Source organism: Aythya ferina, assembly GCF_964211825.1.
Source record: "Aythya ferina genome assembly, chromosome: 2".
Taxonomy (NCBI): domain Eukaryota; kingdom Metazoa; phylum Chordata; class Aves; order Anseriformes; family Anatidae; genus Aythya; species Aythya ferina.
In genome coordinates, this window is record NC_140297.1 from 82934287 (window position 1) to 82959733 (window position 25447).

Genomic DNA, 25447 nt, shown 5'->3' on the forward strand with positions numbered 1-25447 from the left:
AACATGGGGTGTATAAGTTGAACATACCCGTTAGAACAATCAGAGCAATCAATTCCAACACTACAAAGCAGCCTGTTGCTACAGCTCTAGACTGGCTTTTGGGTAGGATATCCTTTCAAAGGCAGATCCCTGTGCTACTTTTTCCAACAAAAATAGCAGCTAAAAAACAGCTATGCAAAAAAAAAAAAAAAAAACAGCCAATAACAAAACTCAAACCCACCATAAAGCCAATGGCATAATGACCATTTGCAACCACCAATACGTGCTGTGCTACTGCAAGTAGCACCTGTTATTCCCAGCAGTTTGGAAGAATGCTGAGCACAGCAACCTGATAAGCAAATCAAGTTGTTTTTTTATTGCAAGCTGACTCAGCCAAGCTTCCAATACAGATGAAAAACAGTAACGCTGCTGCTGGGCCACCTCGTTGTAGACAACTGTCATAATCCCCTAGAGAAAAATGTTCTGCACTTACCTTCTTGTGGCCTTGTTAGCGCAATTAAAAACTGTAGCTGAAGGTTGCTGGTGCATGACCCCAGATCACAGCCAGTCTCTTGCTGTCTCTGAATGGGTTTTGACCATCCATGGCTGTACACTTACCGTCAACATTGCGGATTTGACATGGGAGCACTGGGCCCTTTCTTACCTGGTAGGCACAGCTGACAATGCAAGTAGCACAAAGCAGCTGGTGAAGGAGATCTTAATTTATACAGTCCAGGAAGCAGAGTCAACTGTTCTTCCGTAACTGAATGTAAAGGATAATTAGTTGCAAATCAGTGTGTTGATTTAATTAGCCCGATTAAAAATCAGTTCGTTCTATTTTAGAGGAGCGTAGGACTTTGTTGAGGGCTCACCAAAAATCACGGTGTGGGAGACAGACCAAGGAAAACAAACTGATGGGACAACATCTTTTTATTCTGTACATTTACATACAAAGTTTCTCAGTAGGTACAACAGATGTAACATCATGCAGACATTTAGCTTTTAAGACTGTTTTCAGTACTCAATTTAAGCTTGTGCTATGAGGAAGCACCACCAGACTATTCATGTTCAAAACATACAGTAATACGATTCTTTAAAACTTCATCGGAAACCGAAATGGGGAGGGAACTCTCACCCACTAGACATTACACACTGTTACTCCTTTCCCAAAACGTTTTACACAATACATTTAAAATGAGGTTTGTCATTTTTCTTTAAAAAAAAAAAAAAAAAAAACTTACAGTGGGGGAGATCATCCCACACTTAATAGCGTTGTCTTATGTGCCAGCTACAGGCGCAACTTGACTTGACATTCACAGAGTTCGTTTAATGGCACTTCTGCTTCCAATTTGGTGACCTTTAGTGTTTGGCTCCAGGAAGTGGCAACAGTTAAGCAAAATTCTTCCATGAAAAAACAAAACAAAACAAAAAACAAACAAACACAAAAACAAACAAACAAACCACACAAAAAAGCAGGCTCACCAAAACTGCAAGGTAAATCAGACGGAACCCTTTTGGAGTTGCCACAAAACACCCCCAAACGCACGACAGCTTTCCCCACACTGTCGCTATCTGTTTGTAGTGTGTCTGGCAACAAAAGCATCACGGAAATCTTAAAAGGAAAGAAAACCAGATCAAGCATAATGTCACTTTCACACTTTTGTTTGAAGTAACAAAGAAGGAAGAAAGCCCTTAAATGCTAAACCAAAAGAGAGAGAAAAAAAATCCACAGATGGACTTAAGAGGTTACCGAAGGTTCACAGAAAAAGACCAACAGGGACAGGACCGCTCTGAGGGCTTCCTCTGCTGTGGTGGCCAGGAACGGCCGTCGGAGGAAAGCAGTTCCCAGCGATGGCTACAGAGGAGAGCCGATGGAGGAGCCGATGGGCTGGCTGGTGTGCGGAGCACCGTCCCGACGCAGAGCACGGTGAGCAGCCAGGCATTTCATTTCTGCCCTGCTGCCACTCTGAGCGCCTGCCCCCTCCTCAGAGAGCTCTCCCACACTTCAAAGCTTTTCAGCTGTGCGTTTGTGTACAAACAAACAATACAAACAACTTAAGGAAACAGTTAATTCAACGTTTCAGCATGATAAGCTACCGATTTTATGTTTTATTGTCATGACAGAGGCGGAGGGCCAGACCGGTGCGAGAAGTTGGAGCTCCCCACATTGCAGGAGATCAGTACCTGGTTTCAGACCAAAAAACAAGCAGCAAATCAAGTCAATTTCATAAGAAATTATTTAAAAAAAAAAAAAAAAAAAAAAAAAAGCCAAGTGTTCCTGTCACCTAGTGTGTTTATTACATAAACGCTGGTATGTTTAAACAACCATTCTCTTCCCTGGGCCCGCCTGTCGTCGGAGAGCAAACACCAGAATAGGAAACGATAAAGCGCTGTGGACAACAGCACACTGGGACCCCTAGCCCTGCTGGAAGCAGCCAGTTCAGTAGGCTTGTGAAGGGGCCACTAGAGCCGTGCTGCAGCTTGAGTGCACACGCACAGAGACCTTTTCCTCCTCCGTTAAGACCTGTTCTGCTCCGCCCGTTTTCCTTGTGAACCCTCCTTCTTTTTTTCCCCCCCAGTGTGTGTGGCTTGCCACAAGCATCTGACATGGAAGGCAAAAGGTATTGCACGGATTTGGCACGTGGATACTGCGTGGACTTGAAAGGCCTTGTTTGTTTGTTTTTTTGTTTTTTGTTTTCTTGGGTGAGCACGGATCACGGAAGTCTCAGCACAGAACAGAAAGAGGGAAATGGCTGCTCTCAAGCTGGGCAATAAAACCGAAGTGTAACAAGCAAGCCTAGCAAAGGTGAAAAAACAGTAGGGTAACTTTGGGCAAAATTACCATCAACTGGTCCAGTGTTTCTTACCGGGCTCGGGAAGAACCCAAATGTCCACATCCTCTGTACAAAAATTAGCAGCTTTAGGACAACATCGCTATCCCGACCACGACAGTCTCTGTCGCTTCTGCAGGTCTACCTGTCCTCCTGTGCTCGGCACCGTCTGAGACGTGCTACGGACCTCAGCACCCGCCCAGGAGCATCTCTCTGATTTACTGGGGACTGTAAGAGGACATTGGCAGCCTAACGGAGGATGGAAATTGTTAGGTACAGTAGTTAGTAGACAATATATATATACACAGCAAAGGAGGAAGGGGCAGGGCAGGCAGAGGAGGAAAGTGCAGATGAGCGCTTCCCATGCTTGTGAACGAAAGATTTACATCAAACATAGTGGCAATCATATGGGCACGCAATACAACATTGACATCCTGCTGCTCGGTTTGTTCAAATGTCCGCACTACTGAGCAATCACAAATGGATGGCCTGAGTGAAAAAGGAAAAGAGGGAGGGAGGGGAGGGAGGTTAACTACAATGCAAGAAAGCTGTTTGTTTACAAAGCCCTTGCATTGAACAAGATCCTCACAGTCATCACATGGTGAGAACCGAAAGCCGATGGCCAAAGCAAAAAAGCTGGTTTGGGGACTGGAGGAGAGAAGTGGCTGTTATCAAAGTACCATCTGTACAACACGACAAATTGGATGTTCGTTTTGCTTCTCATAGAGTGGCATCAATCCAATTTAACTTTTTTCTTTCTTTTTTTTTTTTTTTTTTTAAACTGAAAGAAAATCCTACAAGAGCAGCTGGGGAAGGAGGGCAATACAGGTGAGTTCACCGTGTATTCTTGGGTCAGAACCAGAAACCATCCCTAAAAGACCCAAGACGGCCAACAACAAACCTTAAATCATTACTCACAGGTTATCAATTCATTCCTTTCAGACAGTCACTTAAAAATTTTGTCCGCTTAAATAGGTAACAAAAACTCTGGTTCTAAAAACAGGCAGGGCAACGCCAGGATGCTCATTTCCCAGGAGAGGGACTCCTAGCTGTGCTGCCTTCAGAAATAAGAAGTACAGACCATAGCCAATGCTCTTTACTTTTTGTCCCTGCTGGTTTATGCTCTTCTCCTGGAGCTGTCAGTCACAGACTCTAGACCTCCTGGTAATTAAAGCCACTCTCGTCAAAATTAATTTTTGCATCATTGGTCAAATCATTTCACTTACACGATCTACATTAGTATTAAATACCAGCAGGAACAGTCTAAAATGTATTAATGGAATCTTAAAACGCATAAGGCTGATTCTCATTGAAAAATCAGCCTGTTTGGGTAGGATTTTCTTCACTGCATTTGATGAGGAAAAGAAAATTAACTTTTAAATGCATATGGGCTATAAAAAGAAACATAATCTGCCTAAAATGCAGTCAGAGTTTGAGTCACAACAGGTTTTGCTTTGATTCTTTTTTTTTTTTTTTTGGTGTATACAAACACAGCAGGAAACCTGGGCGCTTGGACTTTCTAGACAGGCAGAACAACATTGCACAAGTCTAAATATCAGTCAATTCAACTTTGCAGTGATACCTCCTTCCTTTAAAGAAACACAAAAAGGAAACAAAAAAAAACAACCCCCCCCCCCACAGTTTCTTTCTTGGAATGGCTGCACCTCTTATAATAAGATGGCTTCATTTTTGTGATCTATGAAAGGAAAAGGAAATAAAGTGCTTCTTGAGAACAAATCAAAATAAATATATGTATTTAATGGCAGGAAAAAAAGAGTTCTGAAGGGCTACCTCCAGCCAGGTCTTTTCTCAGATGAGTTATTTTCCCCCATAATTTTTTCAAGAGCAACCTGCACAATGGTTGACAATTCCTCCAAGTCGCTTTAGCAGCAGAGTTGAATTCTCCCAAGTTTGCGTCTGCTCCGTCACTGGTTTGTAAAACCTGTGCAAAACACCTTTGCCCAAAGGTCTGCTCTTCCTGCACAACAGCGTCAAACAAAATACCAAAGAAAAGAGGAGAAGGTAAAACAAAACAAAAGGGGAAAAAGAAAAAAAAGAAAAAAAAAAAGGAGAAAATCCAACCCAGTTACAGTTACATAGGCTTCATCCCGTTGGCAGTGGTGTTCTCAGAGATGCCATCGCTCACAGCTGCTGAGTCGTGGAGGCCCGAGTAGTCCTTGAGTTCAGAGTTTGTCAGGAGCAGGGGCTGCTCCCCCTTCTTGTGCGGCAGGAGGGGCTGCCGGGTGTAGTGCTCCCCGTCCGGGATGTTCTCGGGCAGGTTCTGGTTCTTGCTCTCCGGCAGCAGCAGGATGCAGATGATGCAGATGAGCGTACAGCAGGCGAAGATGACGTGGTGGAGGAAGTAGCCTTTCTGGTTGTGCAGCTCCATGATGGGGGCGGTCAGGCGGCCGAAGCCCGCGCTGGCCAGCACCAGCCCCAGCCCGCCTCCCCTGCAAACACAACGGAGGTGAGAGCCTGGCCCTGCGCTGGAAGAACACCCAAAAATGCCTTGGGACCCCAGGCTATCCTGTTCGGCAAGCAATTTTGGCACCTGGGCTCCGAAATCTCTGAGGCAAACCCGCTTTGCTCACGGCTTTCATGCTGGGCAATTGCCCTAGGAGGGAGTTTTTGCTGTTGCTTTGCTGTTGTAGATCAGTACTGCCTGTGTGTGGAAAATAGCTGCACTCACACAAGCATCTCTTCACACCCATGTAATTGCACCCACGTAAGGAGAAGAGAAGCTGTAAGGTGTGAGTACACAGACAGCCCTCTAAAATATTCCCATTTCCATGTGTTCTCACATTCAGCAAGGGAAAACCAGATTTTGCTTAGCATCCAGCTTAGACGAGACACACCAAGAAGCGGTAAGTGCAGGAGTCAATTTTGGCTGCCTCTGAAATACCTGGCAGCAATTGCCAGCAGAGCCAGGAGATCAGACTGCACAGACCACTGCCTGGATCTGTTATACCAAACACTGAGCGCTGAAACATTTTCCCTGTCGGACATGTTGAAGCTGGAACCTCTCAACCCACTGATGTTGTACCAGCACACATCATTTTCAGAAAAAATAAAATAATAAAAAAAAATAAAGATAACGTAGCTAGTGGTTAGAATAGGAGAACAAGTCAAGGGTTTGAGACTCCTGAGACCTCCTCTTGACTCACTGTAGGAGCTGAGGTAGGTCCCACACTTTGCTCTTGCTTTCCTTGTGTATTTGCATACTGCATCAAGGGGCAACAAAAAAGTTAACCCTGGTAAAATGCTTAAATTGTAAACAGGGAGCTTTATAAAAATATTCTTTAGGGCACAAACGTTTGTTCATGAAATGTAACGTGCCAGTATGTTGACATCATACATACAAACACACCAAAAAAAAAAAAGAGTGAAAACACATTCAAGCTTAAAGAAAAAAAAACAAGTATGAGAATAACTTCTTCCCCCACCTCATCGCAGGAATGGAAAGGCTTGCACAGGCTGGATCCAGTGCTCTTTCCTGGCAGTGGGTTACACAAGCAGCCTCCCTCACATGCAGTGCCTTCCCTTCTTCTCTGATGCCTCTCCAAGCCCTGAGCACACGGGGCTGTCCTGGACTCGGTAAAGCACCTCTCACAGATAACAGTGATTTCCCCCAACATTGCCAACGCCCTCATTAAATCCTCGCCAGCTTTCCGATGGCAATTTGGAAAGCCAGCTGAATGCAGCCCTTGTGTGACTGGCCTCCTTGCAGCTTCATTAATATGCTCACACGAGCGATCAGCAGGACTCGGCCCTGAAGCGCAGGAGACTGGCTCATTCACATCGGTGCTTGCTACGGCTAAATTGCATCTCCACAACCAAGGGGGACCCGAGGTGAGTTTTGAAAGCAGCTGTGGAAGGACATCAAAGAAACTGGAAGGAAGCAGGGAAAAGGCAGCAACAAAGACAGCTCTGTCATTACAGGGCAAGCAGCTTCACGTATGGAGGGGGAAAAAGAGTTTTTCCACATCGTGTCAGTAATTAGAGCAGGCATTACTTTATCCGCTGCCCTTGGAACCTGGCAGAAGGACTGCAAATACACGGTGGTGTGCCTCCTGTATTTGACAGTACTGTGAATACTAGGGGATAAAAGAAGCTGGAAATAGCCAGAAGAGGGAAGCAGTGCTGCCACTAGGGAGCAGATGGAGCTCACGCTGCCTTCGCAGCAGCGACCGGGCAGCTCGGCAGCCGATGCTCTGTCCTGACGGGCCCGAGCCCAAAATGCTGCCCTCAGAAAGGCCACCCTGAGCGCCGGGGAGGGCTTCCTCTTGCTGACTGCTGCAGTGTCTTTCTCAATTATGACATCCTCTCTGATGTCTTTCACTTGAGCCAGGCTGCACCTACGAGGAGGGACTCAGCCTTCTCAGAGCTGCTTGGAGCAGAGCAATTTTAATCCTATTTTGGTTGGCCATTTGTGCACCTTGAGCAAACGGGTCACCACGTGGCATGGCTCAGAGTACCACCAAGCCTGAGAACCACTCGGGTTGGAGGAGGCTTTGGGAGAGGACCTGGTCCATCCCCCTGCACAGAACAGGGTCGATGCTGACCTCAGGCCCAGTTGCTTTGTCCTTTCAGTTCAGCCACTTCTTAAAGTCAGTCCCTGAATCCTCCCTATGTTTTTTTCCCTGCCTTTTCCTGTGGGAACTTGTGGACCAGACCTCTTTTTAACTTGTCAGTAACCCAGCACGCAGAGGACAGGGAGGACACCACACTCTCCTCAGCCCGTTCCTATGTACCAGCTGTGCAACCCTCACTGTTGTTTTCATCAAGATTATTAGAGATGGATTACTAGAGCCATCTGGAGCTCAAATTTGATGTTTGGAAGACCCTGGTCAGGGAAACCTCAGAGGCAGCCCCAGTTCTCTCTACCTGTCTTTTCCCTTTGGCTCCTCAAGATTCAGCCAAAAAGCATAGTAGAGTGGTCTGAAACACCAAGGGGCACCAGAGGTGATACTTTGGAAAAAAAAAAGGTGATGAGGGAGTGGCCATGGACCACCAAAACAAGAGACACAGACAGCTTAGCCACACCTCAGCCTGAGATGTGTTTATGAACTGTCCTGAGAGCCACCTCCTAATTACAGCCCTGAGGAGATGTTACCAAGAGGTTTTGCAGTGGCAGGACAGACCGCAAAACGCTGCAGAGTGTCATCATCCCTATTTATACATGGGGACCCTGAGGCACATCCAGCTATTGTCACTTGCCTGGTGTCACCCAGCAGACTCGGGGGAAGCAGAACTTCAGTTCCCAGCCAGGATTTTGTCCCCTTCCCTGTGACAACATTAGTGATTTAAGGAAAAAGCCTCCTAAGTTCACACTGCACATCTGACCCTGCTCGGCAGATTCTCTTCTGGTTGAGTCGGCCAATTCCTTATCTCTACGCCTTCCAGAGACAAGCAGAAAATTAAAGAGGCATAAAAAAGACCAAACTGACTGACACGCATGTAAGTAAATAGCTGTTAGTGTTTTGGGCTGCTGTGCAATCTCCACACCACTCACACTTTCCCTTCCCTGTAGAAATAATGTTATCTGTAAAACATTCACAAAGTCAGATAGCTTTGAAGAAAAGGCCATAGATCAAGGAGGCTGGCTGCATATCTGACAGTTCTGCTGTAATAGCTTTGCAAAGTTATTAAAAAAACATGTAATTGGGGGCAGAGGGGGGGAGCAAAAAATATCCTCTTCCCTCCGCTGTCTCTCCCTCCCACCCCTACGACCTACATTCCTACAAAATTCAATGGGAGTTAGGGTGGACTCCCGAATCGCTGTGGCATTGCTGAAAGCATAATCCAGAACACACAAGCACAGCCTTTGTGCTGTGAAAGATAACAGTGAATAAATAAAATGGTACAAAAACCAGACAACACCAAGACAGTTTATGGAAAGCTCTCCAGAGAAGATCATCCGCCTGGCTTCTGCTGTTGCCCAGCATGTAAGTGCTGCTCTTTACAAAAACTTCGAGCCTCTGGGTGCAAAGAGAAAAATGACAAAGAGCTAGAGTACAAGTCTGTAGTAAAGGCAAAACACACTGGTGCTGTAAGAGATGTGATGGCAGGTCCTCAGAGCACCTATACACACCAGCAGCATTTAAGACTGCACGTTGCAACACCTCCTGTCCACTGAGGCACTCCTATAGCTGCATTAGCTTACCCTGTGGAGGCAGGGAGCAGATTGCAGCCATGTCCTTCTCTGCACACTGATGTTAATTTATCTTCTAATACCAAGCTGTAAGCTTGCATGTACCGCTTGTACAGATCCAACAGGGCAAGCGAATGAACAAAACGGTTCAACTACATGATCTGGTTCATACAAGTACTTTAGCCCATACCACACTGAGAACAAATGCAATTCACGTGATGACTTGCCCGACAAAAATCACCATAATGGTGATTTTCGAAGTGGATCCATCTGAAACAAAGCCCTTCTGTCCTCAGCTAGGCACTTACTTATGCAGCCTGCCTGCGGTGACACCAGGTTAAGAAGTGGCCCAGAAATTGCCGTGTGGTCTCTAATTATGGGAGATCCCCCACCCCACACAATGTAAGTTACACAGCCAGATACTAAGACAATGAGTTCAATTTATTATCTTCCCTTTACGGGGGGGGGGGGATGGGGGACTCTGATGTCTCACCTTATTACTGTCGGTGTGATTTCAGCACAGAAGAATACGCTGAGACTTCCAACAGCATGCGAAGAAAACATACCCACAATGGAAAACGCGGTAGAGAATTTGTCTTTGACGCTGTCACTCATACCTGTCAAGACAAGCATGTGCATGAAAAGTGAGAACGAGGCGAAATTGCCAAGAAAGAACAGAAGAAAACAGGTCTATGTTACTCATTCTACCTAAACAAGAAAAATTGAGTCACTTTTGTAACACTAATTTAAAACTGGTATTTATAAAATTCTTTCCCAAGCACCCAAGACACAAACATACATGAAAAAAATCATAATGTCATGCCCCAAAATGGCAGCGATCTCTGAATTACTTATGCTCAGCCACCGCAAAAAAGGTAAAACACAAGGGGAAAAAAAAAAAAAAAAAAAGAAACTGCACATCCTTGGGCAGCCTTTTAGGCACCAGACACTTCCCTCCCACATTTGACAGACAAGCAGAGGCAGGCGGCGTTCGTCGAGTTGCCAAATGTCTGGTACAGCTCGGTGGCTTGGGCACTGGAGAGGCTCACGGGACAAGCAGGGAGAGAAATAGAAGTGCTCCCATCTCCCTGCTAACTTCCTGCAAATGGTGGGTCTGCAAACTCAGCTGCAAGCTTGGCAGCCTTCAGCCGACAGCTCGATCTGAGACGTGGGCTTTCTGAGAAAGCACTGCCGCATGTCTAATAACCACCCCTGGGGACTCTGCACCCTCTCCTCACATGCTGACACGACCAGGTTCATGCTGTGTGGAGAGGATGTTGCATTGAGAGACCGTGCATACACAAATACACCTCCTTATGAGTGGGGTCCTGAGGTGAGCTTTCCCCCTGCAGCCCTCTGTGGCAGCAGCCACACTCTGGGGACTTTGGCCATGGTTTCGGATCTACCCGCGTTTGCAAACCATACCTGAGTCTGGAAGCTGACTGTATTTTCCAATCACTGTGTCCAAGACCACGGAAGTTAGAGTAAGACAAAAATAAGAGAGAAAGGGAGAGAAAACAAGAACACACAGTCATTATTTACGCAAAGGAAAAAGGAAAAGGTACTCCCCGCATGCCTCCCCCAGCTCCCATGCACTCCTTTCTGTGACATGACCGGCCTGATGCGACGTGCTGTTTGCAGCCAGAGGACTGAATGCTAATGAGACGGTGATAATAAACGCAGAGGCACGGCATTTTTAAGGGACCCAGAATTACCGCTGGGCTCAACACAAAGGCCTCTTTGTTGTTAATGAAGGGGGAGAAGAGAAACTGCCCTCGTCCAGCAGCCCTGAGGGGATGGCCAACAGAGGCTGTGGTCTGAGAGCAAAACTCCCAGCATCAGCATCGTGGTGGCAGTGGGAGACCTCCGCTGCTCCGTGCTGGAGCACTTTTCTCTCTCTCTCTCTCTCCCCCCTCCTTCTCCAATTCTGATTTCATTAGCATAATTTGGGTGTAATTAGCAAAAGTGAAACACGTACGAGGCTGTAACAGACTTCACGCTCAGCAGGGTCACTGCTTCTCTCCAAACATTGTCTAGCTCTTTTGGGGAAAAAGGGGGGTATGGTCTAGAGTAGGAGGAGACAAGCTGCTCTGAATCTAAAGGCTGCCTTTCCCTCCTCTTTTCACAAAGAAATGGGGGAAGGAGAGCAGCGACAGCCCACAGGAACAGGGCATTTGGAGATGCCCCATGCCAAGATAGCAGAAAGCACCTAGGGCCCACGACTGTTTCCAGATTGAGCACCTTTGCTCACAAAACTATCTAAACCCATCATGGAAAATGTTGTAGCAATTCTTACAGGGTGTTCCTCCTCACCATTTAGTTGTTGAAGAACTGAAAATTAATTTTATTGGCTCTGGTGTACTCAAAAAAACAAGATGACTTTGTTATAGTGACCCTGATGGACACCACCACCAGAACCTGGAGTTTTGGGACAACATGCACACACAGCATGCACGTCTATGTGAATTGCCACAGCTTTTCAAAGGGCTGGGCATGAGATGGGGACGGGGGGCTTCTCTCCTCTTGGCTGGCACTGTTGGACATGGTAAATGTGCTCAAAGGAAATGTGAACATCTGTGCCAAGCTGGGAGCAAACACACGCAACTCTGGAGCTTCTTCAGCGTCCTGAAAGAGATTCCCTGTTCCCCCCTCCCACTTCCACAAATAGTGCATACACTAAAGGTTAACTTCGTAAACACGTTCAGGAAACATGGTCTGTAAATATAGGCAACATTTGCTGGCTCAGGGCTACCCTGCAGCATGCGGGAATGTAAAATTTTTTCCATCCTCAATGCAAAAGGCCTCTCTCATTAAAGCTCTGAAATCATTTCTAAACTTAGAAATGGAAAACAGCAACAACCAGTGTTCTGGTGTTTGTCTCGTATCCAGTTTGTCCAGGAGCACGTCTCTCAATCCCCTTCCCCTTCCTTGGGGTGAGGTTCCACAGGACAGGGATCCGCTGGTGTGCAGCTAAAAGTGTGACAGGCACATCTCACCTTCCCTTTGCTTCCACGCCTCTCTGACCCATCACACCCCATTTGCTCCATCTTAAGTTAACTCTTGGAAATACGATTTTTTTTAAAAAAAAAAAAAAAAAAAAAAGGAAAGGAAAGGGAACTTTTCTGTAACAGTTTTAATAGCTGAAGCAGCTCCAAGTGCCAGAGAAATGCCACAACCCCTGAAGGAGGGGGTGGGACACTCTTGCTTTTGGCAGGAACAACCTCTCTGAGAAGCTGTGTCACCTCATGAAATTGCATCTATACGTGAACATGGACCTTACATACACACCCCAGTAAAAGCAGGGTATCCCAGCTCTCTGTTTCCCTGCTACCTGCATATTTATTCTAAGTAGTGAGATGCTCAGAGCAAGCAGAGGACACATACCCTTTGCTTTAACTTCTGCTTGTTTTAGAGGCTATTTGGGAAGCAAACTCAAGTGGGAAGGTTTTTCCTTCCCAACCCCTACTCAGCTCTTTCCCCAGAGGGTATTCCACTGAAAGAAGAGTATTTTGTTTGTTTGTTTTTACATGACAGAACTTAGAAGCAGCACCAACACTCAACGAGCTTCGCCACTGGGACTCATCCAGAACACGATGATTCTTCTTAATGAATCTAAGGCAACAAGTGTTTGGGGAACCCTTCAAATGAATTCAGCTGCTTAAACTATGCAGGTGTGTACTGGATGTCAAATCTGAGAAAGGGAATGGAATGATATTCTTTGGTCCCTTGTCTTCAGTTTTCTTTGTGACCCTTGCAACAAACTGAAGCTGCACAACATTTTCCATGAATTTCCATGAACATTTTCCGTGAATTCTCCAAGCGTGTTAAAATCTATTCTTGCCTCCCATAAGAAAAAAAAAAGGGGGGGGGGATGGCAACAAATTTTAATCCAAAACTTGATTCTCTTTTGATAGTGAATCATTCACTCTGAGAGAGCATAAACCTCTGTACCTTTCCTCCTGCAAGGAAGGATTTCTGTAGGGGCACCTAATGATGTTCTACTATAACTGATAAAGGGGGGACAAAATACGCCGTGACTGGCATTTCTGCTGTCATCTTCTACAGGATCATGTGGTACACAAACCAATCTCATTCCCAGGCAGCTACTCTACCATGAACTTTTGTGATCATTTTATCCCTACACATCAAACTCAAGAGCCTTGTGTGGTCCTGAAGAGCTCCCGTCTCCAACTTACAGTTGAGAAGGCCCAGCTGCAGAAGCGATGCCAGAGCTGTCAGGATCATGAAGAGCAGGAGTCCTCCTCTCCTCCCCAAAAACCCAACCACGGGGCACATGGCCAGGCAGGATGCCAAGGCGATCCCCGCCATGGTATAGTAGTCCGCATAGAAGTTGTGGGTGATCGTCATCTTCGCCTCATGCCCCATCATGCTTTTTGCAAAACAGTGGTGTATGCCGTAACCAGTCAGCCTAGGGAAAGAGGAAAGGGCAAGAGGAAACTGCTGAAAAGGTTGACACATACTGCAATGTAGTTCAAGGTAGAAACACGTAAATGTGGGAAGCATTTCTGCTGTAGGAATACAACGCCTGGTGCAAAAAGACACTCATCTCAAATTAGACTTCCAAGTGCTACTGTAAAAAAATAAACAATGAATAATAATAATAATAATAAAAGCCCTATTCTCAACCAGAGATTTGCAGTCTACTGACTTCATTCGCACAGCTTTTGCTCAGTATATGAGCAGTTTTATAACGACTCTCAGTGTGAGACTGGTTTTCCCAACATATTTTGGAGCTCCTCTTTCTCAACAAGGGCATTGCGCTGCTCCCAGTACATCCACTGATGGCAATAACCAACCTGTGAGCTCAGACAGCAACACATAGCACAATGCTAATATCTCTTCCAGGAAGACCCTTCTGACCATGGCATTTGGTCATACTGAGAATTGAATCTTACTGTCCAAATTAGCCTGTTAAAACTGAAAACCCCTTAGAAGTGTGTATTTGAAGCCAGATGTCATGCTGCCATGACTAGTACTATTACAAAATAAGAAATCCTAATTCAATCTACATATTTATGTCTCCCTACAGACCAATGCCTCCCCTTCTTTTAAAAGTTTCTTCATGATGCCTAGCATTTAGACCATATAAACCTGCTACAAGGTCACGTCAAACTAACTGTACCTCACAGAGCTGCAGCTGTAGACCCAGGTCCCCAAAAATGCACAGCAGGTGCATTACATGCATACATCTCTATCCTCCTGAGCATCAGGAATTTGAAGCACTTGGCAGTTTAAGCTGGATATTAATGTAAGCACAGAAACAATTGGGGAATACACAGCCACTGAGTGTATGTATGGCAGCACAGTGCTGGGAAATTTCTCTGGCAATCTTGTGAATCAATGCCATAGTTCTAGAATACCCTCCCCAATATCAAACACTTCCCCCTGACAAAAAATAGAAGAAAAAAAAAAAAAAGCAATAGCACAAGTACTTGCTGTTACACAAAAATGTCATTTGCTTTGGATACCTGGCTTATAACTGATTCCTCCTCCAAGTGAGAGGAGGACTGAGTGACCGGAGTGCATTTTCTCTTTTCTATGTGAAAACAGCCTTGCTGAAGTTATTTAGGCCATGACCAACAAGCCAAATTAATGTATCATCTGTGCTTGCTCGCCTGCCTGCTTGCCCTTGAACCAGTCAATTATCTTGGTTTTCCTAGCAGGTCAGAACATTTGCTTTTAAAACTAAATACATTTATCTCCCTTGATGTCTCATCACTCCCTGTGAAAAGTTCCTTCTCCGTGCTCCACGCTGCAAAAATTCAGCACAGCTCCAGGCTAGAGGAACAACAAAATTAAATAGTCTTTTTTTTTCTTTTTTTTTTTCCACCCCATAAAGACAACACTGAAAGCTATTTTCTTCAACACATATCTGCTTCACACTGTTTGGATGGCACACAGCCTCCACATGCTATTGCCAGAAGTCACTCTGTGGGCTGCCTAGTGCTGGGTTAGGGAATTTCCAAACAGGCATTATTAGAAAGGGTGAGGGAGAAGGGGAGAATTCCCCCATATTTCAGACTTAATGCTGGCTATTAAAACAGCCTAAGACAAAAACATTGTTTCAGGACAAAGCCCAATGCTTGGAAAGACACACGGTGCTACTGCCTGAAACAGCCACAATTTCCTCCATTTATCGGAGACCCTGGAAAGTTTATAGTTTTAAGGGTCCCATTTTGGGAAAAAGAGGTGGCCCCCATCACTTCCCATTGCTGCTCTCGGTTCAGAACCCCCCCAGACACTTACGAGTTCACACACAGTACCACAATGTTTTTCCACAGGTTCCTGGTCCCCACCACCTTGACAATGCAGACTTTCTTCGGTCTCCTGGCGATCTCCTTTTCCAGCTCTGAAACAAAATGAGCTGAAATTAGTCTTTTGGAGGGGACAAAGAGAAGGAGCAGCTTAGCCTGTGAACTACAGATATTCTTAGGGATGTTGTGGAGAGCAGGACACTTCTGATTACACTAACATGAGCTATTAAGGAAACTAAACAACCTGCCTGAAGTCCACTCCAGGTTTCCCTCTTCTTCCAAGTTTCCTGCAGCAACCACCTCCTTGGGGCTCAAGAGCTGCCCAGGAGTTCCCTCAGATATCACACCTTCCTCCAAGCCAAAACATTGATGTAAGAAGAAGGCAGTGGGGAATTTAGTCCCAGCAAGCGTGATGCAAAACATCCTGAAGAGCTTCAGGGCTCTGCTGACTTCCATCGCGTTTCTGTAATACTCATCTGAAAAGCCACTGGAAAGGACTGGAAGTCAAACCCAGTTTGTGTGGGAATTGTCTGAGGTTTTTTTTTTTTTTTTTTTTTTAATGAAAACTGGATTTAAACAAGGAGGCTAGAGCCTACTTCCCAAATATCACCAGCTCAGAGGCTGAGCATGAAGGCATGCTGACTGAACCACTGCTCCCAAGCTGTGGGATCGGTGGGACAGCCATAGGGGCACAAAGCCTGCTCCAGCACAAAGCTGGAGCTATAAAGCAGCATCACAAAACTGATGCCTTCCAGGAATGCAAACTAGGGATGTTTTTAGGGCAAAGGCTTATACTGCTGCTTTCTGGACTGTTCCAAGGTGGCAGCAGGGCTCTGTTTTGCACCCTGCATCCGTTCCCTCTGTGTGCCAGCAATTAGCCCAGTGTCCTCAGTTGCCTGCCCTGGCCTCTGCTTTACTCCAAGCATCAGTGATCCCTTTAACAGACGCAAGACGGGGGAAAAAAGGCAAATAAAAGCAAGCCACTGGGGGAAAATGAGATAAATCAGCCCTGATTTACAAACAAAACAAAAAAACATACTTGCTGTTATTGGAAAGCAGTATCATTAAAATAATAAACCAAAGAAATACTATTTAGATGCAAACACTTGTCCTGTTTGCTGCTCACAGGTCACTCCTGGTAACCTATCTGGAGTAACTACAGGGAATGTTTTTGAGAAAAGGAATGAAGGGTATTTTACATTAATGATGTAAAATCATTACAGTACTTAAGCAGCGTATTACCCGACTAGTCTGCTTGCTACCTAGTAATATCCCTTCTCTCCAGCATCTGTGCAGCGTGAGGCCCATAAAATCATAAAAGCAGAGCCACAGCAAAAGAGGAAATTGGTCAAATTAATGTTTGCACTACAGGAGCACTCAGCAGGCTCAGCAATGGATCGTGGCTATATTAAAGAAAAAAGAAAAAAAGCAATAAAAATGATGGTACCTAATCTCAAAGAGCAAGGTCAAAATGATTTTTGTAGCAAGATTTTGGAAAGGATTAAGTGGGAACAAACTAATTCAGAAAAACAACAGCAGACAGATAAAACAGAGTTGTAAAGTCTATAATTGAGCCCCAGCCAAGCCTTCTGCAGTGAAAAAGTCACACAAAGCAGTAGGAAAAGCACTAGATTTTGAAAAGCTTTCCAGAGAATGACTGCTTATTAATTCAGCTCAAGGGAAACAATGAAAATCACTGCCCAAACAACACATTTTACAGGCTTCATATGGACATAAGGGTTCACGCTCAAACTGTTTAAATATGACCAGCTCTGGACTTCTGAAGTAAAAAAAAAACTCACCAGAAGGCTGCAGCTGATGCCATATTCTTAGAACTTTCTCATTTTAGGTGTTTCTCAGAGTCATTTTTATTAGGGTCATGAGTTTTATCAGAGTCATGAGTTTTTCCCATTTCTCAGAGTCATTTTTATTTATTTATTTAGGAGAGGAAGAAGTGGATTTTATTGTCAGTGTGCTTTTTTGAGCCACAACTTAGTTACATGAAATTAAGAGAAGCAACACTTTACTTAGCTACACTTCTTTTAGAAGACAAATACTACTTTACCATCCAGTCCTGTTTTGTTCACACACTAGCAGTTGCTACAATCCCTATATCCTGTATTTACCATCACATATCCTTCTCACGTGCACTTAAGCTCCCTTTAAACACTTCTTATAGATCAGTCCTTCCAAACTAATTCCTGTTACTGTTTTTCACCAGCTGCTGTTCTACCCTCACACAACAGATAGCCCGTGCATCACGTGAGCCAGCAGACACATCCCCTGGTTCAGCAGGATCCTACAGGAGGAAACTGTACCCCTTCTATACCCCTCCTCAGGCAGCAGTGAACCCTTGCCTCCACTATGTCAGGGGTTACACTCTACGAGTACACAGTATTACGATATAAAGTGTCCCAAAAGGGATTCCACATGTAGTTGCATTACAAGAATTTTATTTTATTTATATATATATATGTATATATATGTTTTCTATGTATAATATGTATATAAAGCATATATATTATACAGCTTCCAACTTTACACCAAAGAATGGAAATAGCACCTGCCTTTACCGAGAGCCTTCTCGCTCTACCAGTTATCTTCCCCCCCCCCCTTTAATTTGTTAAAAACTCCAAATCCAAGCATAAGTCACTTGCTTCAGATGAAGCACTCCCTAAGTCTCCAAATTCCTAAATCTCCCTGATGACCTTCTCCATCCTTTATTTCTATATACACAGCAGTCAGATGCTCTGAAAACAAACAAACAAACCCACACCAAAATCAATCACTTTCAGTCAATCATTTACAGTAATCAAAATATTCAGATGGCAGCAAATAAGGTATGTGACTTGGGAAGAAAAACACCACCTCATCAGCTACAGCCCTGGCTCTTGTTTCAGCTGCCTGCTGTCTTTGGGGTAGCTGGCTTTTTGTGGAAGGACCTGCGCTGCCTGACTGCAAGGGGCCGTCTGGAGAGCAGCAGCCAAGCCTCAGCAGTTCCTCAGCTGTCTGAATGCCACAGGTCAATGTTAAGATCTTAAAAGAGAAGTCAAGCCGATGCCCATCAGAAAATCACGTGGCAGCAAACTCTGTCAGTTACTGGAATAACACCAGGAAAATTCCCCCTCCCCGAACCTATTTGAATTTGCACTGAAGTCACCAGTTCGGAGGGAATTTGCATTAAACATTTTAGTTCTGACCAATTTACCAGAAGGGTGAGTGTGGAAAATAAAAAAAAACTTTTTTACCCATGTTCTCAGAGGCCTGTTACGAGTTTTCCCATACTCCAGAGCCCACACACACTCTAGGCTTCCTATTCAGGGACTCAGTAGGAGAACTGTCAACAAGCTAACTCTTCATGTCTCAGTGGAAATTAAAGCTATTCTCCGGGACATTGTGAATGTCTCACTGGGAGGGAAACCCCATCAGCTTCCAGCTCCCAACGCTGCTGGATTCTCGTGGGATCCAGTCTGCATTTCAGAACCACGGCTTTCAAAATCATGAAGTATCTCGAGTCTTCAGATGAAGCTACCCATCCCTGCATCACTTGGCAAAACAGACAAAGCTCGAAACAACCCTCTGAAAAAGGATGTCCAAAGTGACAAGTGTCCCGCGGTGATGGACTTCTGCTGGATTTTTCTGGCTGCTGAGCATTACTGCCATTAGCTCTTTGAACATGAAAAGAGGCACTGTCAAGCCCCAGAGCACAACAGCTCTGCAGCAGGAGACGGACAGGGCTGAAATGCAGAGCTGAAGCAACCTGCTCACAGGCACGCTGAGCTACTGATGCACAGCTCTATTGATAACTTCCAGGATTTCTGTCTCTGTGAATTCCCTTTGTGCTCAGTTGTATCATCGAGGGCTAATAGCCTTGTATATATATATATATTTATTTTTTTTTTTGAAAAGCTTAATGTTGAAGGAAAATTGAAGGCTATCAGCTCACATACAGAAGTTGTTGGTGGCTGAAGAGCTGACTGATGGGCAGACGGCAGTAAGAGGCAGAAGAATGGAAATCACAGCAGGATGGCAGGAGGTTCTGGTAGGGTGACTTGTCTTGTTCTCAAAAAATAAATAAATCTGGTTTAATAACCTCACTAGGGAGTTTGGCACAAAGCTCAGGAATGTGTCAGGGAAGTTTGCTAGTGACACTGAGGCACGACCAGCAGGACAGCATGGAAATGGGACAACAGAGAGAACTGGATGAGCCTGAGATCATATGTGGCAAAAGCAAGTTGAAAATGCAAAATACAACTCAGCAAATCAAGAGAAATGCTTCTGCTGGAAGAAGAACTTTTAACAAAAATTGGGGTGCAGCTGGCCATGTGCTACTTGATCACTAACAACTACAAGGCACCAGTCTGTTGTGTTCATGAAGTATTTTCAATTCAGACAATGAAATGGAAGGGATTTTTTACAATTCTGCTCATCACTCTTTGAGAAACTAAAGGTATCAAACTAGAGGAAATGGAGAACTTTAGCGTAGTGAAGGAACAGGGCCTGCTAACGCAGTATGGGAAAAGAGAATTAATACAAAGGCAATTGCAGAACAGGAGCAAGTGGGAAGGGAAAAAAGACAGAGAACCTGGACAGCTACAGTATATTTGAACTGAATGCTAAAAGGTACCCTAGCACAAGAGTGATTTGGATTAGGGAATGGCTTTCCAACAAAAACATAGGACAAAAATGCTAACAACATGTAAGATGAAGGTCATTTCATCAGAACAACTAGGTAACTCAGTGAAAACAATCTCAAAGGACTGATTGCAACAATTTGTTTCAATCCTGCATTTGTAATTACATTCAAAAACAGATGGGAGAAATCCAGTCATAAGGTTGCCATTGCAATCTCCAGTCGCTCACATACATTATAACATAGCACTTCATTAGATGGTCACATAAGTTTTTCCTCCCAGAACGCTTGCTGCAGTCAGCAAACGGGCAGCTATTAATGATGTTTCTACCTTTCTCATTCAACACGTGCCCCTCTGCCTTATTATCCAAACCTCACAGTGAATGCAAAAATCATCGGTTTCCTCAGAGACATTCCTACAGTGCTGTCAGAGTATTCACGTGCTTCATAAATATCACTGAAATCATCTCCACTGCTTTCCTCTAAGATTATTCCTACTTTGCAAGGCAGGGAGATAAAGCAGAGAGGAACCGTGTCCAGAATGAGAAAAACCATGCAGTGATTTTAGGAGCATAGCTTGAGGAATGTGAGCTCTGGGTTGCCCAGAATCCTCTGCATGTAACACTCACTTGTAGGTGTTGATATAAAAGCTCCACTTTTCTGCAAAGCAAGCCCCAGAATTACATGCTAGAGACAGACACTGAAGAAGCCATGATTGGTGACAACACTGGAAGAGACTGATTACAGGGAATTTTCCATCATTGTACAAAAACATCCCTGGTGGACACAGGGTACAGCTCTTCAGGAGGTATTCAGCTCCGTTTCCCCAAAGACTGTGCTCTTTCTTTCTGCAGCCCCTTGCCTCATTCACTACACACCTTCCAAATTCTGCAAGAAATGAGGAACAGACAAGAGCTTCATTTCCACAGCATCGTCCATGCTATGCACTGATTCGTCCATCCTATGCCCTGTGGAAAAAATAGGTTGTAATCATGCTATTAAAGGCTCTACAATCATGCCTTCACACCAGGAGGCCAAGCAAGGGTTCCCCAGGCAATCTGACTTTTTGCATCTCTCAGAGCATTACTTGTCAACATTTACATTTCTCTAACGTTACCAACATTAAAAAAAAAGAAGAAAAACCACCAAAGAGTACCTCAAATGCCATCGTGTGATATTGTATCTGGGCCATCACGTTTCAGATAGCTACACACGCATTACTGCTATCTGCTGCTATCTAGCTGAAGCCATAGAGGAAATCTCAGCAGAGAGCAAGCAAGCTGGGCAGCACAGAGAGTCGAGGCACACATTTTAGAGGTGGATTTCACAGGAGAAGGATGCCAAGACTGAATCTTTGGGCTTAATAGCTTCTGAAGGAAGGAGGAAGCAAATGGTCACAGTCTCCATGATCTACCTCTCCTCTTTCCTTTATCCACAGCCATTAATCACCCCTGGTTTGTTGCCTCTGCCCAAACTATTTTTATGCTTTGCCCCCACAACTCTTCTCACTCTCTCCCTTATTTTGTCTCCATCACCAGTCCCTCTTCTTGCTTTCCTCTTCCACTTGGTTCCCAAGGTCTCCTTCTCCTCACTCCCCTCCATGCACGTGGGCTGTGAAAGTGCCAGTAGCACCAGGGTTTCTCCAGCCCTCCACGCCCAGCTCCTGCTCAAAGTCAGTCAAGCTTAAATAGAAGCTGACCACCACTGCTACTTCGTTTTTATTTTTTTTAATTTTAGAGCATATTTGGCCTTTCCCAACAGCACCAAAATGCAGAAACTTGGCACAGTGCTGCCTTCTTCTCCTGTCCCCTCCAAATGCTGCAGCTGTCAGAGGTCACTGCTGCCCTTGCCAGCCATATAGCCAGTGCATACATGAGTTCCTCTTCCATTTCCATACATCTAGCCAGCAGAAGAGAACTCATCCTGGACAGTCTTATTCTTGTTGTTCACTATTAAAGGACCAAGAAATGGGATCCTATAAAGGAACACACCCAGCAGGTTTGCATGAAGTAGCATCGCATGGTGTTATGGGGCCAGGGAACTTGCTTTCTTTCTCTAGCTAGTACACCTGGCTCTTCAACCATCCCAGTCTTTGTTTTGAAACAGTAGTTGTAGCTGTGATGATCTAAGGGCATGATCAAAGGCTTGTAGGGAGAGTTCATCTCTCCCATTATGGAAAGAGGCTGACTCAGACATAAAGCCTTTTCACCCTTCCTTCTGTTATTTACTTAATGAAAGAAACAGCATGCAAGGGTGTAGATCCAAGCCTCATGATTGGGAAAAATAAAAATATGCAGCAAAACAAAATAGAAAACTAGCTTATGTACAAAACAAAAGTGATGGCAGCACAATGCTCAGAAGCAAGAAAGGTGAACAACTGTAGTCTTTAAATTCAAATAAAATCCTCTGAAAACCACAGCTTTCTTAACTGCAACCAAGACATACACACACACACACGATATTCGTTTCCACTGTATCCCTTCTGTCTCTCCACAAAGGGTCCTGCACTTTAAAATATTTGCATACATTTGGATGCTTGATCTTTGCTGGCCACTTTTGTAATTATGTCAATATTATTCCTCCATGCTGTAAAAATATTTTGGTGCCTCCTTCCACTGACTGGCTCTACCTTGGAAAGCAACACGTATATATCCTCTGCGTCCACAGGAGTGTCCTGGTTTGTGTTTTCACCTAGAGCTGGGCAGAAAGGTGGTTTTGTTATTCCACCCAGTTGAGCAGTCATTTTTTCTGCTAAGGAACATCTGAAACATCACTGACTAAAGTTCGTGAAGATGGGGAAAAAACACACCATGGTAGGCTTCTATGGGAGCATCACACCTGACACCCAGATAATTGCTGCTATGGCTTCCCAAGCTGTGTATTCCCAAAGGCAGCCAAACAAAGCGATGGGCTAGATATGGGTAGAGATCACCAGCTTGCAGCAGGTGATTTGTCCCAGCCAACAAACCAACCCTGAAAAAGATGAAGAAAAGAACATGCACCCTACTGAAATAACAAAAACCAGCTAATGTATGACACAGCTTTATAAAGGTGTCAGGACAGTTAGTGCTTTGGGATTTCCAATTCCCCTAAATACTCTAAAGAGTAAGCTCTCTCTGCTTCCTTAGCACTTACTTCACATTGCTAAAAATGACTGTCCTATAGCTACAACTGAAACATGTTTGTTCCTTGCTTCACAGGAGAACAGGGAAGAGATGTGGAGGTTTTAGAAGAACCTGGCAGTGAAAAACCTCCACTAAATTAATATTATCAAAATATTTAATTTGCTCATGACTGAAGCTGACTCTTTTGGATAATGGGAATTGAATGTGTTTGACATAATTTGTCAACAAAACTTACTAAGCCTGTTTTATAAGCGACATTTCAATATGCAGTTGGATAACAATATTTATTTTGTTGTAAAAACAAATTTAAACTTCTGTCACTAAAGGAGGGCAAAGCATTGAGCCAGCTAGTAAAATTTTGAGACCTAACAGTGTTTATAGATGCTTTAAAGAGGTCAAATCGGTACACCTACTTTTCTTAAGTGTTACAGAAGAAAGTGCAACCAAATAAAACCAGAAATCTCCTCACGACGGCAAACTGTTCCTACCAAAAATCAAAAGATCTGCCAATTGCCCCGAATGTGAGCGTACAACTCCTGTAATGACCTGTGCCATAGCATACACTAATTTGACTGATACATGTGAGTAGAATTACGCTGAGGTTTCCAGTTGAAAGGGACTGTATGGGAGCAGCTTACTGCTTAGACAAATTGAGTAACTCAGCCACACAAGGCTGCTATGACTAATATCAGATGGCAACACATTGGGCCTTAACTAGAGTGAAACAGTTTCCAGCATTTTGGGATGGAAAGCAGAGAATAAAACTAATCACAAACAAACAAAAAACCTTCACTCAGATAGGAAAGCTCCACAAGGGATTCAAGCAGAAATAGATATCAGCATCAGGCTGAATAGCACCCTTTCTCACACACGAATACCAGCTTTTTGCCCATTCCCAGCAATTATGTATATGCAACTACAACACACAAAAGCAGAAATATGCTTTCTTCTGCTTACAGACCCACCCAGAGACATGATGTGCATTTTAATCATATTTTTCATTCAGAATTTCTGCTTTTCTCCTGTCCTCACTCAAATGATCAATGCTCCCATGTACCCAGAAGAAGAATGCCCTTCCAAAATCCTTAGTTAAGCTCATTTCATCCACATGATACTGCTTCGTTTTTCTCTCCCTACAAAAAATAAAGCATTGCTCCAGAGCTGCATTAGAAAAGCCTTACCATGTGGGGCTGCAGAGAGACTTTAAAAAGACAAAGCCAAAAAGGAAAAAAAAAATACAAAACCAACCCAACCTCACACCATAAAACAAATCCAGCATCAGCAAGGAGGCAGAACTGAGCATGTTCTGTATTATGTGTAGAAAGGCTGCAAAAGGTAACTTACTGACAACTGCTATGTCTAAATATATTTGCAGACAGAGAGTCCATAGCACCAAGATGTGTAATAACACTGCTTTCCACATGAAAGGGAGTCTCTCCTTAAACAGGAGTGTGCCCCTACCGTGAAACTGCTGGAAAAAGTAATCAGTCACAAGTAATAGTCATAAAACCATTTTGACACTTAGCATTCCTCCGTGGACAATATCATTATAAGTGGCTTAAATAAATCCCTCTAGCACCGAGTTGCATCTTTACAATTTCCCTTAAAGGAAACTCAGGTAATTATTTTTTTCCCCTTAAAAATACATTTTATTTTGTCTGTAAATTCAATACACTGACTAGCTAAGAAAGGCCAAATTTAGAGCTGGTTAGACAGCTTGAGCTGTCTCCAAGTCCAATGGTGAGACATTTCATTGCCTCAGAAACAAGTTTTTTCCAAGATTGTTCATTTACTCTGGGAAAGATCTGCAAAAAAGAGACAGTGATGGAGATCACTGCGTTAACAGCTGCACTGTACCCTTGAGCTTTCCCGAGCTTTACCAGAAAAATGTCATTTACATTGCAGAGCCATGCTATGTTCGATGCAGATTCAGGAAACTCTTGACATACAATTCACCTGCAAACATGACAATTAACACAAGTCTGCCAACTGCACCAGAAATACCATACCTTTGGCCTTGGTATCAATACTAAGATGAAACACAGACCCAAATTGGACTTTTCCCTAGTCCCACCAGTTTTAAAGGACATTATTGATAAAGACTGCTTCATTCACGATGCACTGATCTTAACAGTGATATTTTTCCATTCTGGATGCAGTCTATCCCAGGGCTGATTAATACCTTTAGCAAGCACTGACCTGAGCTACTCCATAGTAGCCTGGACGAGGGCATCGAGTGCACCCTCAGTAAGTTCGCAGATGACACCAAGTTAGGTGCGTGTGTCGATCTGCTTGAGGGTAGGAAAGCTCTGCAGGAGGATCTGGATAGGCTGCACCGATGGGCTGAGGTCAACTGCATGAAGTTCAACAAGGCCAAGTGCCGGGTCCTGCACCTGGGGCGCAATAACCCCAAGCAGAGCTACAGGCTGGGAGAGGAATGGTTGGAGAGCTGC

The 25447-nt window shown here is 44.3% G+C and overlaps 1 protein-coding gene across 5 annotated transcripts in view; it reads right to left on the reverse strand.

Annotated features, from left to right (window-relative positions):
* Nucleotides 1–891: 891 nt before the first annotated feature.
* The window catches only part of SLC22A23 (solute carrier family 22 member 23), a 96759-nt gene continuing 72203 nt past the window's right edge, over nucleotides 892–25447 (reverse strand). For 3 of the 5 annotated variants that reach the window (XM_084509832.1, XM_084509835.1, XM_084509834.1), the window contains exons 6-11: nucleotides 20748–20837; nucleotides 15229–15331; nucleotides 13158–13390; nucleotides 10387–10419; nucleotides 9455–9578; nucleotides 892–5260 (exon numbers count right to left, since the gene is read on the reverse strand). In XM_084509832.1, the coding sequence (XP_084365958.1) occupies nucleotides 4903–5260; nucleotides 9455–9578; nucleotides 10387–10419; nucleotides 13158–13390; nucleotides 15229–15331; nucleotides 20748–20837 (941 nt within the window). In that variant the 3' untranslated portion in view covers nucleotides 892–4902. The remainder of the gene's footprint in view (nucleotides 5261–9454; nucleotides 9579–10386; nucleotides 10420–13157; nucleotides 13391–15228; nucleotides 15332–20747; nucleotides 20838–25447) is intronic. The other 2 variants (XM_084509833.1, XM_084509836.1) reach the window with 1 other exon arrangement.